Genomic DNA, 20,715 nt, shown 5'->3' with positions numbered 1-20,715 from the left:
ATAGGTACAAACGTGCTTGTGAAAGTGTTCACACACAGACAGGCACATACAAAATGAGCACACAATGATGCAGTCTCTGGCAAGAGGACTCGAGAATCAATCTAGCCTAATTGCCACGTTAGATCATCATCCAAGATGGCTGGGAATGGAGCGTGACTGAGTGCAGCGCTGTTTTGATTTGTGTCGTGTGGGTCTGCTCTGTGTGCACAGTGATTGTCTTGTGTATCAACATTAAGAGTTAATCTGACAACAACGATAAAGATAATGTTCAATTCAGCCAATCAGGATCAATGCACTCAGACTGAAGTGTAGTGTATACAAGGACATGGGAAAATTTTTGATCCATTGTACCTACAATTAAGTGGCTACATATTGTTGAAAAAGTGAAGTTAAAGCAGCTGTGATTGGATTTTCGGTGACCTGGGACCGGCAGAAGAAGTCAAAAACATTTCTATCAGTGGTATACTGTTTAGGTGTATAACCACGACCAACATAACAATATTTTGCCCGCCTGATGAACGGAATTCTAATATCCATTCTCCTTTCGTTCATCTTGGCCTCAAAACGCCTCATGGAAGAATCTGTATCTATTCAATGTTCACATATGTTCCTTGGTTACTCTAAATTGGTCTGCTGCCTGAGTATGGCCAGATAGCGTACAATGGTTTTACAGCTGAGATGTTAAGACTGGAAACTGCCTAATGTGGCTAGAAAAAGAAGTTGAACCAAAACAATGTTGCAGACCATAAAGCCAAAACAATGAGCCCAAAGACTCTGAGACACTCTGTAGAGCCGAACTGGACGATAATTCTTTGTTGCCTTGTCACAACAAATTATCTCATTCATTTTTACACTCCAGCTTGTTGTTTCTTGGCAACTTCCTGCCCAAACAGATGCAATATTGCACAATAACTGTGAGAACTATTTAACAGTTACTATGTTGTATTAATGTACTCTGTGTATCTACTAACAGAGTCCATGACCTTACTGCAGCCCAGCGGGAGGCCAGAGAGCTGGCAGACATGTCGGCCTGGCCAGGTAGGAGGCTGCAGACAGACATTATAAATCAGCCCTTTGCCACTGGGCGGCCAAACAAGATGGCCGTTGGCTCTGTGGGAGCTAAGATGGCTACCCGGGCTCAGATGACTAAAAAATGACTGCTGTAGAAACACATGCACTTTTGAAGCCCATATTTCCTAGTTTTTTTTCAGGGAACAGTGGGCGGATTCTCAGACCCAGGAAGGTAAAAAGTTTAATTTATGGAGCTGTTAATCCCCCTGTAACATGGACACAGGCAGGGGAAAAATGCTGGAATGGTTACACTGCCTGAGTTATACTAGTACTTAAAAGACTGTAATCCATTCAGTATGGCTCCTGTCACTTGATTCTGCTATTAGACTAGGATGCCGACTGTTAGCCTGTCATCTAACCCCTGACTCCACATCCTCATAAATTCACAGTGCGTACATTCTCTCATTCTCAGTTTTACTGTCTCTTTCTAAGTGGATACTGCAGGCCAGGACAAACACTTATTTATCGAGGAGTCATACTGTGCTGTGGCTCCAAGGGCCAAGAAGATTGATTCTGGTATGTATGTAAGTGCACTAAATACTGCTGGAGGTTCAGACCGGGGGGGTCTGGAGAAAGGGGGTTGAGGCAGGAGGGGGCTGAGACTCTAACAGCCTCACTCGAAGATGTTTGGATTTCCCTAATGCCATTTGACATGGCTGGAATTTACAACAGCAGAGGAGAGATGACAAGACCAGCAGTGGCCTGTACTGCTCCCAAGTCACAACCTCGCATCTTTGGAAGGAATTCTGGGAAAAAAAATATGAATCCCAGCAAGCATCAAGAACATTATTAATTTCTCTTAGAGGATCAATTTAGTGCTCTGAAGCTTACAAACTAATCACAGTACATTCAATCGGTGTTTATCTATTCGTGTTCATTATTCACGTCCTATTCAAGTTACATTGTATTTATACTACATCACATTGTACGTGTGGCTTAATGTCGAAGTAGGCTGGTTTGTAGGCTAGAGGCCCGAGCACAAGAGAGCTTTCTTAATAGGAAACAGGTGTGCGGCTGTCTGTCAGAGCTAGCTTACAATTCCCAGGCCAAACCGGAAACAACGGGTCGGGAAACCAAAGGCAGTAGCCGCTATCTTGTGTCATTCTAGCCACGAGGGAGGAAATGTGGGAAATGGGGTATGTATCGTCCTGTGCTGGAGGGTAGTTAATGGTGCTGGTGTCCAGAGCTGACCGCTTCTTTGGAATGCTCTCTACCACTGCTCCCGACGCAATTTGACCTGACAACAGGGTTTGGGATCAAAAGGGTCATTTCCTCTGGTGTATGCTTATGAAAGAGAATAAAAGAGATGTGAAACCATAGTTGGCCCCGAGGCAGGCCAACCTTTACCTACTCAGATCTCTAAACATAAGAAAGGCATTAATCAGTGAGAGCACTTTTTACAAGGATGTGGTGCAGACACACATGTGCACAGGCACTTTCACATACGGCTCACGCAGAATTTTGATTCCTCACCTTGATGCTGTCTTCTATTTCCATGTGTCCGAGCAGCTTGCCGTTGACACTGAAGAGACAAAACTGTCCCTTATCGTAATAGATCACACAGTGGCCCTCTGTGGAGGACTGGATGAGACGTGGCCGCTTGAAGCCCTCTGGCACCTCCAGGGTCCGCAGCAGGTCCCCATTCATGGAATGGATGAGACAAGGACCCTCTGCAGATAGATGAGACAGCACAATAATAGAAGTTAGAAAGGCTTAGCTTGCGCTACCTTTTGTCACCCAGTGACCAGAATGCACATATTTATTATATTGTTCATGTATTTACTTAGACAAACAAACTATTCTACCTTTACAGCCACTGATGACAAGACCCAGCTCAGCACACACACTTGCACATGTCACCTCACAGTCGTGGCCTGTTAAAATGGCCCTCGGTGTGGTAAACCCTGCTGGGGAAGCAAAAACAAAACAGGTGTGTATATCACAAAAAGTGCATAATCACGTTTGGTCACTAGAGGGAGTACAAAGCAAAACATGTTCTTTGATCTGTGGAGAACTAACACAGTGCAACTGCAGAACCAACATGAAAAAAATTACTATTTACAACCCTGTGAAAACACAGACACAATGACGTATAAAGCTAAACATGAAAACCAAAAGGTCATTAAGTTATTGAGGTCAGAAAGTGTTTGTTTTGTATTAGATTTCTTTCATGGAGGCATCTGTATTGATGCTTATTGCATTGATTTTGAGTCTGTTATCCTGCAAACACATTTCTCCCCTCATTCACTCTTCTTTTCCAGCACTTGTCACCCACCGCCTCTCTCTATCTTTAAAACCTTCTCCCCATGACAGCCTTCACTGGATCCAGATGTTTAGACAGAGAAGCAGAGCCAGAGGGAGCGAGAGTACATTATGGTCCAAGTCATGAAGCTTGTGTGATTCTGTTTTTGTTTGAGCTGTCAGGGCGAGCGACAAAACAAAATCGGCCTCTACTTCTCTGTCTGTAAGCACATGTAGACACAGTTAAATACAAATGCATATTTGTGTGGAGACTTTTCTGCCATTGCTACAACTCTTTTTAAACAAATGTGGATGGATCTAGGCCAACAAATGGCATTTTTAAAATTTTCCTCTTTAGTGTGAAAACAGAGAAATTGAGGTCAGCAGTGTGTGTGTGTGTGTGTGTGTGTGTGTGTGTGTGTGTGTGTGTGTGTGTGTGTGTGTGTCGGTTGGGGTGACGAGTGGTAGTTTTGTGGTCTGTAGTGAAGCAGCATCCCTGAACTGGAGCTTGGAGTTCACCAGGGGTTTATTGCTCAGGAAGGAGCCCTTGCCTTTAATAATCCCATCTACTTCTGCTGAAGGTCAAGTTCAGCTGAAAAAAAGTGATGACACTCAGTCCACGAGTCGTGTTTGAGTGCCAGATGATTATTTTTCCATTAAAACACGCCCAACAACTTTAGTAACAGTAAACAAAATTTTATTTCATAAATTTTCTGTACTGTATTGTAGTTTCAACAATGATTGAGAGTTTGTTGATGTAGTTTCTCACTTTAATCTAATTATATGACATAAAATTCAATACGGGTTTGCTAATAAGGCAGATACTTTTTCACAAAGCCCATAGCTACTGTTAAACCCTAATTAGATTTAGCAGAAAGACTACACAACATACTGCTCACTGAACCCTTGTAAAAAGGCAAACTAGAGGGCAAGTTTAACTCCTGTCATATATAAAGACTGTCAGTGTTTAAAATGAATTAAATAACAAAACCCGAGTGGATTCTTAATTTAATACAACTACTAGTAATAGAAGCTGAAGCATGTTCTGAAATTGAAAGGATTAATAAAATTTATAAAAACAAACAAACAAATGAAACTAAAAAGCAAACTGTGTATTAATTATTGTGTTTTCATGCCAGTGGAGCCTTTTAAACTCCCCATGCGGTATGTGTGGTATCAGCTTTAGAAATAAACACTATCAGCACAAACATTGGGCAAACCAGGTTGTCAAAGAAAAGTTAGGCCCAACAAGCCTGTGAATTTAAGAATGATGTTGCACTTTGTTCAGAGAGGATCAATAAATTTGATATATTGCTGTATCACTTAACCTTCTGAGCCTCTACCTGCCATTTGTTTTGAATTAGGGCCGCATCTGATTGCAGCATTATATCTGTATATACCTTGTGTGTGTGTGTGTGTGTGTGTGTGTGTGTGTGTGCGTGTGTGTAGGGTTGCAATCAAAAGCCACAACAATTTTGGATGATTCATCAATAAATGTTACATCTTTTATGATCTTTGTTGCTGTCAATCTTCAATAGCCCTAACCTCAATTAGCTCATCTGTATTGTGTTATGAACCCCAAACTTGAAGTAAATGAGTGTGTTTGTATACTGGAGAATTAGAAAAAAATACTCTATAGTGTGTAAACTTTGTCCAATGGCACATGTTTTATTTACAACATTTCTGATGGAAGGAAATTATACATATATAAGAATGCCGCCGTGTTAAGACCTAAAATGTTCATCGTTGCTTGAGTTTTCAGTTCATTTAGAACAACAAAGATAACCGATATCACTACTCAGCGTCACCTTGACAGCAGCCAGCAGATGGCAGTGGTGTCTATGAAAAGTGTGTAGGTGAGTGTGTGCATGTGCACATCAGAATCTATGAGACATTTGTGTCAAGCTTATGAAGTGTGCGGGATATTCAGAGGATTATGCATGAAAAGGAACGCATGTATGTGTGTGTGTGTGTGTGTGTGTGTGTGTGTGCTCCTATGCTAGTTCATGTGGAGACTTAAGATTGAAAGTATTTCATTTTTTGGAAGAGGAATAAAGAAAAGTCTGCCGTCTCTATGTATTTTTGGAATACATGTGAGGGTGAGTGTGTGAGAGTGTGTATGTTTCTACACTTTCTACAGTCTCATGTCTGGAACAGTGTCCTGCGGTTTGGGGCAATGGAGCATCACATTGTGGCAGTGAGGGGTTGGTATGACAGCCGCTTTGTCTGGTCCTCTAGCTACAGGGTGGTAACTGCACTGAGCCAATGGAGTTTAGGTCAACACACACATGCACATGTGCACAGATCTATACAATAATTCCATAAATCAACCCTGTTGTTAAATATGTAAACAAAAACATAGTTCAATTTACGTATTCAAGATGTAGAGTACAGAATGATGTCATTATTTGAGCCAGTTAATCTGAACTTAATTGTAAACTTACATTGTTGAGTCTTATTTAGTAAACAGCTTGTAGGCTGCGAAAGGGACAGCTCTGAAATCGGCACAGTGTTGCTGAAACAGCTAATAAAATATCATCTGTGGCTTATCCTTCATTCAAAAGTGCTCCTACTTTTTATCGAGTTGTTATTTTGTTATGCTCTCTGTTGAGTAAAATGAAGTGTTCAAAAAGAAGAGAAATGAAGAAAAAATGAGAGCAGAGGATGTGAATATGGTTTAAGTTAAACTCTGTTATATATTTATTCTTTCTTTTGAAAAAGTGTGGACAAACTTTTTTCTGGATTCCAACATCCCACAACAGCGTACATGAGTTAAGTGACAAACAATAATTTATGTTCCGTCCCCCAAATCAAAAACCAGTGTGGCTTATTAACCAAATCACAATTTGTCATAAATTTCAGCCCATTTGTAATGGATCACTTCACAACATGTACGTTGATCTGAGCTGACCAAATTAGCGCAGAGGAGGCTAAGTACTGAGCAATGTGTGTGCGATGCTTTGATCATGGATAATGCCATATGTTATGGTAACGCAAGGGAGGCCCGTGACATTTTTCACTTTTATCGACTAGCATGACCCCGTGGCCCTCAGATGGTGGTGAACTTTCACGTGCTGGCCGACGACCCCCAACATCACATTTAAAGCCTCTAAGTGGCTCTCACTTTCACTCACATTAAAGACAGATTCTTTTTACCTCACTCGCTTTCTCTCTCTGTCTCTCACACACTCACACACACACACACACACACACACACACACAATCTCAAACATATTATTGAAAACTGTTCCTAGTGTGACAGTGCTGCGAAATCCAATCTGTATGTAGGAGGCCTGGCTTGTTCAGATGAAACTAGCTGTTACTTTACAGAGGGAGGCTGTAAATCACACCATCAAACTGTCTGTGTGAGGGTGAGCACACTCAGAATACCCGTGTGTGTGTGTGTTCACATATCAGGAAGGTTTGCCAGTGTACTTGTACTCACTGCTTGGGCCCTCCCCAATGCTGCTGTTCTTTCCGTTCCAGTACCACAGCAGCAGGGTGGCATCTCTAGAGCCTGAAAGGACGTAGCAGTCTCCTCCAATGTACGACTCAGAGCGAGCCAGACATGTCACCACGTCACGATGCCCAAACACAATCTGAGTCAGCTTGCCTGAAAAAGCACACATTTACAATTATCAATATTTGCCTCTTGCAAATACATGCACGCATTACAATACACAATACATGCATGCATAAATGCGTATATAGATATATGCATACATACACACGCACACACAGGTGTTTGTGTGTGTGATGGCATTCATTGGAGCTCCACACCATGTGTTTGTTTCATCTGTCTGCTTGGCTAGTTGTACTACAAGATCATACCTCTACTAATTCCCAGACAAGAATAAATATTTGCTCCAACTCTGTGTGTACGAGTGTGTGTACATGTCCATTGACATGCAGTGTGCTCCATGTGTATATGTAAAGAGGCTAATTGCTGTCAGATTTCCAGACCACAACTGCACTGTCTAGCTGTCTAATAGTCATTACACTCCTCGTTGTGTGACCTCTACAGTCAAACAGTGAATAGTTTGCAACACATGACATTTCTGTCTGGGAGTCAAAATCACTGTCCATTGGATAATTGAGTCATATATCACCGGAAAGATGAGGATTGTGATGAACCTGGGTGGATCACGGATTACACTTCCAAAGAAGAACAGAGACATCAAAGACGTAAAATGTTTGACATCTCTATAAACACTGAAAATAAGTAATGATATCTGCAGCAATAATGGTTACCATGGACCTCACATTACACGCACACACTTGCATGCACAGAGACACATGAAATTGAATGTGTGTGCATGCATCTGTATGAGGCTATGTGTTCTGTGTGTGTGTACCAATCAAGCTTTGTAATTGATAAAATCCCTCAGTTCTTTAACCGGGGGGCTTTAGGGACCTTGGTGGCAGCTGTTGAGCTTGTGCGATTAAACTGTGTTCACGTTCCAGTTGTACACCCCGGTGGCAGTCACACAATAGAGCTATCTCTGTGCTCCCATCCCTCCTTCCCTCCCTCCTCCATTAAAAGACAGCAAGGGCTTGGCCTGCAGAAATTGAATTGCATTTTGTTGTATAGTAGGAGTCTGAATGGGACTGGGTAGAGTTTAGGAGCAGGGTACAGAGATGAAGCTTCAGACAGATTCATTTAGGACCCCTGACCTGATGGGAACTGTGTGTGTGTGTGTGTGTGTGTGTGTGTGTGTGTGTGTGTGCGTGTGTGAGTATCTGACACACAATACCAGAGACTATTCAAATTGCATGAACATCAAGGTAAACATTATTCCGAGATAAAATCCGGCATGTTGGGATTATAGCACATTATACTACTGCAGAGTTCATCAAGCTATTTTGTTTACGGAACTAAGGATTTGAAATACTTAAATTCTAAAGAATACTAACAGCTGTAATATTCATTACTTGACATAATACTACCGTGCTGGACATACATACTGATTTTATTTTTTTGGTTTGCCTTAAAATCTGACTTGTGAAGCTCAGAAGAAGACACAGCGTGTCTCCTGAGGAGGGTGCTAGAGGAAAGCCCACAGATATTCATTAGTTATTAAAAAGGTTAATTCCTTTAATGCCATCCTCAAATTCCAGAGTAATCTCCTTCTGAGCTTATGAAACTCTGCTGTTCACAGCTGACATCATGGCCTGAGATCAAAATTTCACAAGACAGGCAGCAGGAAGGAAAAATCTGTTTAATGGCACAACGCAGCTTCATATTACCGCAAAAATCAAAGCTTGTGGATTCATGTCAGTGAATGAATGACCAAATGATACCAGTAACAAAATTAAATTTGTCGCAAAATTCATGAGTCATGAGATGTATGAAGCTAAAAATTAAGAATCACAGGCAAATTATATTTTTAGCAAAAACTTTGCATTGTTTTGTTGAGACACAAAAACCTGTGTTGCAATGAGCGTTTCGTGGCAAATAGAGGAGAAATAAGAAAATGATGGGAACAAATTTGCAGAATGCAAATAAGCTAAATGCACGTTTCAGACAAAGATGTTTGCTGGGATATACAGTACCCGAGTCAGTGGAGTACACCCGGAAACTCTTGTCCCAGAAGCCACACAGAAGGATGAAGCGGTTGTCTGCTGTGATAACGAAACACTGCGAGCTGATCTGAATGCTCTGGTCCAGCAGGTCTGAGATCTGACGACGATGACTGCCCATGTTACTGGCTGCAGAGGAAAGAAGAGGGCTGAGAATGAAATGGTGCTGGAAAAATCATCAAATCTGCAATCCAACACATAATTTACTGTTATTCTATTTCCGACGGGTTCAAACCTCACGCATCTCCTTTTCACTTTGCTTTTACACTGAAAGGAATTGCAATTTTTTTCCTTAATTATTTGATGAAAAATGTAAAGGACTTTACATCTTCTCCAAGAGTCAGAGAAATCATGTCATGAAAACACGTCTTGACAAAATATGTAATATGTTCCACTGAAGTCAGCAAATTTACTCTGCTCGTGTAATTTTGCCATCGGTTAGTTAGAAATCAAATTCATTGAAAATCTTTCTTTACTAAGTGCTATTTTGTATTTTCTGGAGTGTTACGTCTTTTGTGAAGTATTTCTTATATGGTGGGGTCAAAAGCTCTGGAGAACAGGTGTTGACGAAGCCTGTTTAGTATTGGATCTGATAAAGTCCAGTATACCTGCTATAACTGATATTTCATCTCATTTTTAACATTCCCCAAAGCCACAGTTGGCTGAGCACTCATCTTCAATTTACTGTGTTTAGGCCAGATTCCTCCAGGAATGCAAACAACGTAAATGTATTACTGACAAGCACAAAATCTCCTCAACCGCCTCCAAAACACTAACTAACTTACTAAAACAAAAATATATTATCTATGATCATGATTCAAAATGGAAGTGGGTGAAAACAACAATGTGAATAAAGAAAAAAAAAGTGAAGATAAAAAAAAAAACAAAACAAACAAACATATATATTAAAAACTTAAGGATAAAATGAGCCATTCATTTTGTAATGGCTCTATATGCACTGAATGTATAAATACAGCTGCACAGATAAGGATTTTAGCATGTATACAACGGAGTGGAGGAATGTATCTAAAAATCAAGAATATGTGAGAATAAAGCCTGGTTACTGTCAGTAATCAAGTGAAGAAACAACATGTGCAGAAAGGGTCTGTTGAGACCACAACATTCACAGAAGAAGCACAGCCCCTTTCGCAGATGCACGTGAGACCGCCAGAAGCTTCAGGGAAGCGACAGAGGCATAAGCAGGGGCAGATAGAAGTGGCTGATCTCTCCCTGCTTCACTCGTACATCCCATACATCACTGCAGCCCGGCACTCTTCTTCTGCTCATCAACAAGTCGTGAAGGATGAGAGGCGCCCATATTGTCCTGACAGCCGTCCGCTGTGCATTCTCAATCACACATTATTACCACATTCATATTCATTTCCACTGACACGCGTCCTTTCCCTCCACTCAAATTAAACCAAAGAGGATGCAGAAAGGGAGGGAGGGAGGGGACGATGGAGAGGCAGAAAGAGGGGGAGTTGATGATGAAATGCCGGCCGTGGCTACAGCTCATTGCATTCCAATTTGCATGCAAATGGTTTAGCGTGAGGGCAGGGGCTATATCATGAAGAGTGAACTGGGGCAGAGGCTGAGAAACAACTCTAATCTACTGTCCAGGGACACAACATTGCAGACCGCCATGAGTCACCAAAGTGCCATCAGGAATCACACATAAATCCACGCAAAAAAATAATTCCATGCATATATAAGCTCGCTCTGTGTAAAGAATATGTGGGTAGGTTCTTTTACATCATACCTATCAGCGGGTCAATTTCCACAGGAAGTTGGTACTGCTGGTCCTGCACCGTTGAGCTCTGATGACCTGACAGAGAAGAAGACAGACTGGATTAATATTGCAATCATGCGGCCTTGTGAAGTAAACACTGTGTTTCAGTTCAGTCCAACACACTGAAACTTGTCACCGATGAATTAGACATTAATTATGTCAAAAAGTTCCCAAGGCCATAAAGATAATGATTCCTCGTGTTAACAAAAATACAGAGTTCTCAGGTCCAAAGGGACTTAAGTCCTGAAATTTTCTCTTTTTTGGCTAAACAAACGTATTGTTCAGATTAAAAAATGTCTGAAAATAGTTGAAAATAATAAAAGTATAAACTAAGTAATAATAATCACAGTTCAATTCAGATGAATATTTTCATATTGCAAGCTTATCAAAGTAGTAATGCATTTCTCTAAAACCATCCAACTAATTGGTATTTGATTAAATCTAACTGTTTAAACATATATGAAATATTCTGACAGTTATTTTCCTGATTAGCTAATTGGAGTGAACCCAAAACCTGAACCCACATTGACTTAATAAAAATATAATTATGTTAGAAGGTAATTGTTACATTTGCAAAGCGGACCAAAACATCTTTTTTTTTTTTTTTAAACCAAAACTGTTGTTGTAACTAATGTAAATTTTTTCCTGTTATTGATTGATTGCTTTCGTGTTGGTTTAATGATTAAGAAACCACAGCATCATTTAATGGAACGCTAAAAGGCATTACTTTAACTGTTAAAACTTTGAATCTTTCTTGCCTTGTTTTTTTTAAATCATCGACGTGCTTCCGTGTCCCACAGTCTGCAGCAACAGCAACGGCTCACTAAACAATTTAGATTAATCCATCTGGTCTGTGGTAGACATGGATGAGGTTGTGCTCGACTGAAAACGAATCAGTCTTCATCCAAATAAATTCACAGATATCAAATTTCATGTTTCTTCCAGGGGTAGGATGGATGCTGAGTAAAGAGGGTTTGCTGAAGTGAGTGGCTGATGTATGGAGGTGGACGTGAGACCTAATGCTGGCTGCTACATGTGTCACATTTGATACTGCTATCCAGTAGACACAGTCAACTGTCTCCCAAATCAACCCATCCTATAGAGATGAGATGGGTCAATCCTCAGATTAATTAGACACGACTAAATACAGAGAAGGGGGGTGAACATCGAAAGTGTGATCGCAACCGATTACCTTCACTTCAGTAAAATACATCTGAGGCAAATGTGATGCAGAAAACTCAGAGGACGAAATATTTTACCTATAATAACACGTCTTTGAAAAGCACAGAGACCCCTTAAATATACTGTATGAGCACATGGACAGAAATCTCTCACCTGTCAAGCCGTGCCATTTGTTGACGGCAAAGAGGCGGTTGGCGGTGACAGTGATGATGGCCGGTGACGCAAGACCTGGTTGGGTGTTGGCTGCTACATGGGTCACAGGAGAGTTTGATGGGAATTTCAACACCATGATAACATCCTGCTGCATCTGCTCCGTAAACATCAGTGGAGTCTGCAGGAGAAGATACTGTTCAGGCCCCCAGGATGGACAATGGGACGTAGGGAAGAGGTACGAAGTGGTGAAAAAAAGAGAATATGAAGGAAAAGATGAGGGACGCAGCCCAAGTTGGTGTTAGTGAGGGGAAGAAGAGAGGGATGTGGGAGAAAAGAGAAGGAAAGACAGAAAGTTAGGAAGCTTGAGCAAAACAGATACAAGCAGCATTTCAGCAGCACAGATAAGCTAGGAGGAGAAGCAGCAAGAATAAATGGCTCCAGCTATTAAATTTAATTAACAATTATGCATTCTAATAACATTCAGTATCTATCATTTTTATTATTTTTACAATCCATCTATCATATTTATCAATACTGAAGAATTCAAGGTGTATTTTTTAATAAAAAAAACCTAGATGTTCAAATTAGTGAAATAGAGAATTAAATTCCAACAAAGTTGTCTTTTTGTGCCGAAAACGAAATACCTTTCAAGATTAACAGATTGTTAAAATCGTTGTGGACCACAGACTAGTTCATGTCTAAGCTCTTAGGTTTTAAATTGTACGGAAAAAGTTGATACTCAATACTTCATTTAAAAAATAATAATAATTGACTGTCAGTGACCTTTCAGACCTTTCAGTTTCCTCTGGTTCGACAGAGGCTTACATAGAGCTATTTACACAGTCCTTGTACTAAGGAGCTCTAACATGGAGCCATTGTCCTCCTTGCGTGTGAAGAAGAGGAACATCGGTGTTCAACATCAAGAACAGACCTGAGTAAATCCGGTGTGTCTGACAGCTAACCAGACATGCTGACAGTATCATTACCACCAGCATGGGCAGATGCCGACACTCTGACAACACACTCACATGTGAGAGGATGGAGAGAAAGTAAAGCGCGAGAACACGTGAAAGAGAAGAGAGATCAGCGTGTTCTGGAGGAATATGGAGCGGTGGCAGTGGCTCAGAAAGTGTCTGAATGATATTGTCCCCAATATTATGTCAGAAAATAAAAAACATTTCATTGGAATTTTCCTGTACAGTAAGTCAGGTGGATTCAAAGCACCAGCCTGAGTTTGTGTCTGTGTGTAGACGTGTGCACTGGGTGGTGGTCTACAACCAGCTGTCAGCACCACAGGGACACCACACTAATAGGGACTCATGGGGCCTTGGTCCATCACAAGCAGGCACACTGGCTGCACTCCTGGCCCTTAAAAAGCAATGCCTTCAAGACTGCTGCTCGTTGCTCTGCTTTGCTGATCTCCTCTGCTTTCAGCTCAGGTTGAAAATCTGGCTCAGACCCAGGTTTCCTGCCAAGAGCTATACTTTTCCCGCAAACCTTTTACTAAACACACATGCACACAAATGCTTCTGATCTTTCCCTTTCACACACACCTCACTAACGATGAGAGAGGAGATGCTTTCAAACCCAAGACTTTATTTTCCCACAATTGGAGATGGGGAAAGAGAAGATGGGAGCTACATGAGAGATGAAAAGAATGAGCCAAAAATTTTAGACTTATGGAGAGCAGGGTGCCAACACCACGACAGCCTAGGAACCAGAGATGGCATGAAACAGGCAGCACAAGAGCCAATACTTTAGCTTTGGTGGCTACTGATCCATCATAGTATTTTCAGACTAAAGCATTAAAAGCACAGGGGTGTGTGTGTTTATAAGATAATCTAATTGCATGTATGCGTGTGCCTCACTCACCACTTGCATGGCGGAGCTTCTGGGTGGGTGTGGCTCAATGAGTAACTGGCAGGGGGTCTGTCCAAAACTCCGAATTTGAGACTCCACAGCCTGAGGGAATAAAGAGATTTTTGATTGCTCTTCAGTCAAATAAAATAAAAAAACAAATCAAAAACAAACCACAACACGTTATATACTATTCCATCATCTTCCCTGAAATCACATCATTACCTGATAAATTATCAATTAAAAAAATAAAACGATATTGTGCTTGTCCAAAAAGAAAGCAGAGAGAGATAAACGTAAAGGACAATGAAGAGGGGGAAAAAAAACACAGATACACTCATACATGTAAACATACTTTATTTTTACTGTTACGATACACGAACACAAACGCACACACCCTCACGGACCAATTTATCCTCCACAGCCACACACAGAATCAGAGGGAGGCTGGGACAGGCAGGCTTGTTGGCTGGTTAGGTGGTGTTAATGAAGAGGTATAGGACCATAAATGTCAAAGCAGACGCCGGCCGAGCAGCTTCTGGACATCATCACACAGCTCACTGTCAGGCCAACTAGCACAGGATGGAACACACCCACAGCAGTGTATGGATGTACGAGCCCATGGTAATACATCCCACTACTTTACGCTGCCGTGCTGTCACAATGAAACAAAACAAACGCAACCGCCCCCCCAAAAAAAAAAAAAACTATCAACATAGACTTATTTCTTTACAGTTTTTGATATAAACATAAAGTTCACCTATAAAACATAACTGGTAGAAAACACTGATTTGTCTATAAGAAAGCAATAGGTTCAGCAATGAGAGAAAACAAAAAGCAAAACGAAGCAAATCCCCTTGTTTCACAAAATGGAACTGGAAAATGATTTTTTTCTTTTTTTTGATGAATGGAAATAAAAGGTTTTACATGGACATATTCCTTTAACTTAAGGATTTATTACAGCAATACTAACATTATTGACTATCATGGTTGGATTCTTTCCTCTACATTAATTAAATGTGATTTTGTAAGGATTTCTTCAAAATTAATTTCCAAATCCGACTAATGCTTGGCAGAGAATACAAAGCATCATTCAATATTATTTATACATAAAAATGTTAACATATGCAGGTGCAAAGATATATTCAAGTTTAAAAAATATATAAAGAAAAAAAAAAAAGCAAAAACAACTGAACATATGCCAACAGAACTTTGTATAGCGAGGTTAAACTGCAGAGAGAAAAGGGCTAACACAAATTATGGTGGACCTGTCAGTATGTTGGTGTGCACTGTGACTGGCTGTGTGGGAGTGACAGCTTGTGTGTGTAGGCTGAGACGTTTGAGCCTATCTTGGCGAGGGCTGTGAGAATGAGCTCATACTTGAGGCCTGCATATGGTATTTCCATGAGAAAAAAGGTTGGGAAGTTTGTCTGCTCATAGCCATTGTCTGAAACTAAGCAGAGACCCGAGGGGCGTACAGAAGGAGATCTCTCAACTGTCCATTACGAGGTATTGTCAAATCTGTACACTAAAATCGTACATATGTCAGTGAAAACCAAGCAGATCATATTTGCCTCCTGTAGTCTTCTTGACTGAATGTTTCTTTCACTCTGCAACTTCTGCATTATCTTCATTAAACTTTTTGTGAAGAGCATTAAGATGATATTCCAGACTGTACGGGAGAGTGTAAATTCAGACTTACTTGTTTGTTTAGGTTTGCTTACCAAGACTGGATTTAATTTAGATTAAAGACCCTTTTTTAAACACAATAACATCAATAATCAAAACAGCACGTGATCCCTGTCACTGACCATGACAGACCACTGGAGCATTTTCCATCTCATCCACAGTTGGTCTGTTAGTAAAATGACATCAGTGAATCATTCAAGGTCAACGGGCCTCCCCTCTCCTCCGCCTGCAGAGCAGGGCATTTTGCTTAAGCTAATGTGTAGAAGAGGCTCCTCAAAGCCACTCAACCTATCTTCATTAAGTTTAGCTCTGACATTTATGAGGTTGTGGAACGTTGGAAAGTGGCTCAGTCTAGGTCAGCATGTCCTCTCCCTATATGCCAATGCAGTGCTCAGGTGATTATATGATGGGCCATCCACAAGGCCAATCTCTTTTGGGGGCGTTGGCCCATATCTGATGAGGGTTTTCTATAGTCTATACATTTAAATGGCTGAGACACCCTCGGCTCAGATGTCCCAGCCTGCCCTTTGATTTACTCAGCCTCTTGACAAGATAGATCTCCATGTAAAACATGCTGTTGTTATGTAAATCGATCTAGAATCATTGGCTATGTGAGAGTTAAAAGAGTATTTCTGACAAACAGCATAGTGGCATTTTCAGCATCTTCAGCTTTAGATGTCCAGTCTTAAGAAAAAAAAAGGAAATGCAGTGAAGGACATATTTTCCAAGGAAAATAAACCACTGGGCCTTGTGTTTGCTGAGTGACTCTGGCTGAGTGTCAAAGCAGGTTCACTCGCGTGGGTATATTTCCCGTCTTCTGCCGAATTACGCACACACCATGCAATTCAGACGGGGCTCTGTGTTTTGTTACTGGTGTTAGAGACTGTGGGATTTTCCATAATCACATGTGAAAGAGGGGAAGCCCTGTACAGCGAAGAAAAGGCAACACAGGGTGTGTTTCTCTTTATACACTGAGAGGCAACACAGATGTCCACGCATGCATGCACAAGGTTGCACACATGGACACACAAATGCATCTACACACACATACAGCTCTCTTGACTTGCGGCGGAGGCAGGACAGGAAGTAATCATGGTTTTGAAAAACACAGCAGTGGTCTCCACAGCATTCCCTAATCTGTGCTGAAATATTCCAAACTCTCTCCCAGAGCAGAAATGCGCACATAAACACACAGTCATGTGCATTTATGCTGATGAGCACATATAAACATACAAAGGTATACACATACCACTGAATGCATGTATACATACAATGTCTACGTACAAACATATCAAGGTATGATCCATACAAATCTCTGGAGTCGCTGAGTCATCATGAAGTGGTTGCCAAAGAGCGTAGCAGGAATACAGAACTCGCCGTCCCAACCTACTACCTTTTTCTGCCCAAATATACCCACACAAGCACAGACGTCTGTCACCCATCCCCTTGACATTGAACAGGCCCGAGGCCTGTCCTAATGTGGCCCAGCTTGGTCCTGACCACAGCTCAGACTGAAAGAGTTGTCACTCACTAATGGCAGACTCTGGGGACACTTTCAAACCCAAAGCTCCTCCAGCCCTAAACCACCCCTTGCTCCTGGCTATGATGAGACCCAGACCTGGAACTGTTTCCACCTTCTGCACAGACAGGGCATGCTTCCTTCCGCACAAACACAGTTGAAGGAGAGCCTTGCCTCAGCACACGGGGATAATACTGCTTTGGTTTATTTAACTAATTAAAGTGTTCAGACTGATGGTGTTTTCCAAGGTGAAATCCCACAGATTGGATTTAGAGCATCAAAGGGGGAGGGGGACAAGAAAGACAACAAACTCTCCCTTTCTCAGTCTTCAGGAAGTGAAACAAATATTGAAGGAAAAAAAGGAAAAGCTATAACGTCACATTAAGTAGTGGTAAATTTAAAACCCTGATGTCACATTAAGTCCTTAGAAACTATATTGTCCATAAACCCTGAAACCTATAAATACATTGTTTAATTTGCAAGAAACCTGGAGCTATTTTTTTCTGTAGGACAGAGTGTAAAGATGGGTAGAAATGTCAAACATGGCTTTAGTCAATGAAAATGCAACACACAAGACCAAAACTAAAACTACTGAAAATGATCCTGCAATCATAAGCACAGAGGGAGGTGCACCCACCTGTCTCTGATTGCGTCCTGTATGCATGTATATTGTGCCAGTGATCTGGCTTGTGCGCTGTTGTGTGCTGTGTGTGTGTGTGTGTGTGTGTGTGTGTGTGTGTGTGTGTGTGTGTGAGTGTGTTGACCAATAGAGTGGGTAATGGGCTCAGACTGAGTGTGGAAATGACCGGTGCACCCTTGTAATGAATCTGCATGTGTGTGAGGGTGGGTAGTTTAAGGCCAAAGCACATCTGGATGGGAATTAGGGCGAATGAGGTGATAAATCAAGGTACTACCCCCAGTGCCCGTGATGCTCCAGTCACCGAGCATGAAGGGCAGCAGAACAGTGTGCATTTCAGCCTTTTGATAGACACTCATCTCATTTCCATTTACACCTCAATGGTATGGGGACCTTTGCTTAAAGGGTAATTCTGATTTATTACAACATGTGCCTCGCTGATTTTCTCTATTGGCACAATAATAATTTACTAACAATATTAATTACCAATCAGGGAATGCAGATTTTTTTTTTTTTTTACAAAGTCAAATGGGGCAGGAGGCAAAAAGGTGCAACATCAAGCATGCTTTAAAAGCCACTTTTTGACACAAGGCAGGACAGTTATAATGTGATGACAGCAGTTGTGTATAGTGGTTTAAGTATTTCAGCTATGTCCTGCCTGTTTTGTTGATTTCACATTTTTTTATTATTTTCTTTATCATTTATTATTTATTTTCCTAATAATACTACTAAACTCCTTCAGTATTTGATATTCGGTGTGACCACTTTTACATCTTCCTTGTGAGACTTGGTTGTAATGATGCTTCCAAATCAGAGCAGCTTTACAAGTGACTGTAAAAATCCAATATTACTTAACTGAATAGCTTCTGCAATGCCCTGAGTATGTGCTGACAAGAAATATAGGATATTTGCCATTTTAAGCCACCACAAGAACTGGTCTGCTGCTGGCGAGCTGCCTTTTACAGCGAATTGGTGAAGTTGTCAGCCTGGTCTTTGGCTGTGGGCAAACTAGCTGTGTTTTTCTTTTTTTTTTTTTTCAGCCTTGTTCTTTGTGTGTTTGCTGTCAGCCAGGCCAGTGCGGCTCGTGTGCAGCAGTTCAAAGTGAGGGGGATGAATAATGAATGAAAGCCAAGGAGGAGGTTTTAAGGCGTTAAAGTGGAACACTTGGTGGAGTGCTTTCAGAGGTATCACACAGGGGAAAGACCTGGATCAGCAATACCTGCCAGCAGATTGTTAGCTTAGCTCTCCCGTGTCATTCTACAAACAATTTAACGTGGCTAATGGCATCAAAAATCACCATGAAATACAGATGCAGAGAATGGACAGATGCTTTTATAATATAATAAGATTAAGCATCCATTTGAGAGTGCTAATACTCAAGTATACTTATTGTAATATGGCATTTTCTCCTTACTCAGCATAAACTCCCAAGTGAGTTAAATCAGCCAGGCAGGCTATAAATGTGTATTAAAATGTGTGTATAAGTGTGAACTGTATCATGTAGCAGCCTCACCTCTCTGAGCATGGGGTCGTTGATGGAGCTGAGATTGACTGCACCTTCATAAGTCAGATAGTAGAACACATTCAGGGCTCTGGTGGCTTCAGGGCCTTGCTGCTTGTAGCCAAAGATCAGATCGATCCATTGGTGCAGCTGGCAGGACACAAACTCACTCTCCAGAGCCTGTAAATGGGGAAGAGGAGAGAGAATTAGGAGTATTGTCAATGTCAACAGATGTATGCCATTTACACACCATGCTCCAACCAAATGCTACTCCCCTAGCATATTCCTTTTCCCATTACTGAACGGCATTCATCACTAATGTCTCTCAAAGATGAACTCCTCAGAGAAAGCAGACTTTACCCCTAATTGTTCCTGTGACACAATCTGCCAATGATTTCTATAATGAGCAAAAAGCACAGTAAATCCATATCTGATCATACGGGAGCATCAAAACATTAGAAGACTCTTGTAGTTCATTAGGGAGCCATATCAGCTTTTGTCTTTGTTCTTTTCTCTGTTGATTGTGGGCGGATAAAAGTACCATGTTGCTCTTGTGCAGACGTCTCCACATTGCCATAATGCTGAGGTACAATCCGTTTTCTCTCCTCATTAGCCGGCAAAGGAGGGAAAAAACATTTATGGTTTCCTCATAAAAACAGGCAATTGTGTTAATTTGTGTAAAGCTGTCCGCTCACAAAAGCCCTCTAAACACGACCAAATTAGAATGAGGCAGCCCTTGATTGTCATTGCTGCCTTGTGTCACATTAATTTGTGACAAAACATTAGCCTGTGCTACACTTAAATGGCAATTTATATAATTTAAATTTTTACTGCAGAGACCAGAGCATCCTTCATTTAAATGTGACTTCCTGACAGCTCATTCTGCATTAAATTCCTCCCCTTTCTCTTAATTACAACTTTCAATCAGGGGTGGCAGGAGGGAGGCGGGGGGATTGCACGGGTTTAAAGAGGAGACTGTGTGTTAAGACGATGTTTTCACTGCAACTTGAGCACTGAGGGAATCTTTTATGCAGTCACAAATTCTACGATTGGAACCGATGAATACATTCCCCCCCTTTGTAGCTAAAGGTACAAAAAGGGGAAGCATTAATTTGGAGCATCCCACATCATGACGTTTTGTTACCATCTATATTGCACCATGTATATGCAGTTTGGAAACCTGATACTTGCTACGGTATATATGATGTGTTATTGTCTCTGTATTACCACTATTCGTGAGCAAGATTTATTGCCCCGAGGCAGGTTGGAGTGGTAGCCTAACATGTCGACATGGAGCTGATCAGACTGCATAAGCTTATTGTAACCTTTTGTTCCTCCATACTCTGACCTGTCCAAACCAAGAATAACATGAAGTGAAACATCAAAACAAGTTGAGCTTCGAAGATTGAGTGTGTGTTTTAACAATTCTTTAATTAAACTGCGCTTGATTTTAATTTAATGTTTCCCATATTTCTATTTAAGGAACTCATTGTGTT

The 20,715-nt window shown here is 41.1% G+C and overlaps 1 protein-coding gene across 1 annotated transcript in view; it reads right to left on the bottom strand.

Annotated features, from left to right (window-relative positions):
* The window catches only part of lrba (LPS-responsive vesicle trafficking, beach and anchor containing), a 166,377-nt gene that overhangs the window by 3,077 nt on the left and 142,585 nt on the right, over positions 1-20,715 (bottom strand). The window contains exons 47-54 of the mRNA XM_029509480.1: positions 19,232-19,399; positions 13,889-13,978; positions 12,017-12,194; positions 10,652-10,717; positions 8,866-9,021; positions 6,758-6,925; positions 2,877-2,978; positions 2,545-2,741 (exon numbers count right to left, since the gene is read on the bottom strand). Coding sequence (XP_029365340.1) covers positions 2,545-2,741; positions 2,877-2,978; positions 6,758-6,925; positions 8,866-9,021; positions 10,652-10,717; positions 12,017-12,194; positions 13,889-13,978; positions 19,232-19,399 — 1,125 coding nt within the window. The remainder of the gene's footprint in view (positions 1-2,544; positions 2,742-2,876; positions 2,979-6,757; positions 6,926-8,865; positions 9,022-10,651; positions 10,718-12,016; positions 12,195-13,888; positions 13,979-19,231; positions 19,400-20,715) is intronic.

The sequence above is a fragment of the Echeneis naucrates genome, chromosome 1 (assembly GCF_900963305.1).
Source record: "Echeneis naucrates chromosome 1, fEcheNa1.1, whole genome shotgun sequence".
Classification (NCBI taxonomy): domain Eukaryota; kingdom Metazoa; phylum Chordata; class Actinopteri; order Carangiformes; family Echeneidae; genus Echeneis; species Echeneis naucrates.
Note: the sequence above shows the minus strand (reverse complement) of the source record. Positions and strands in the feature narration are given on the sequence as shown.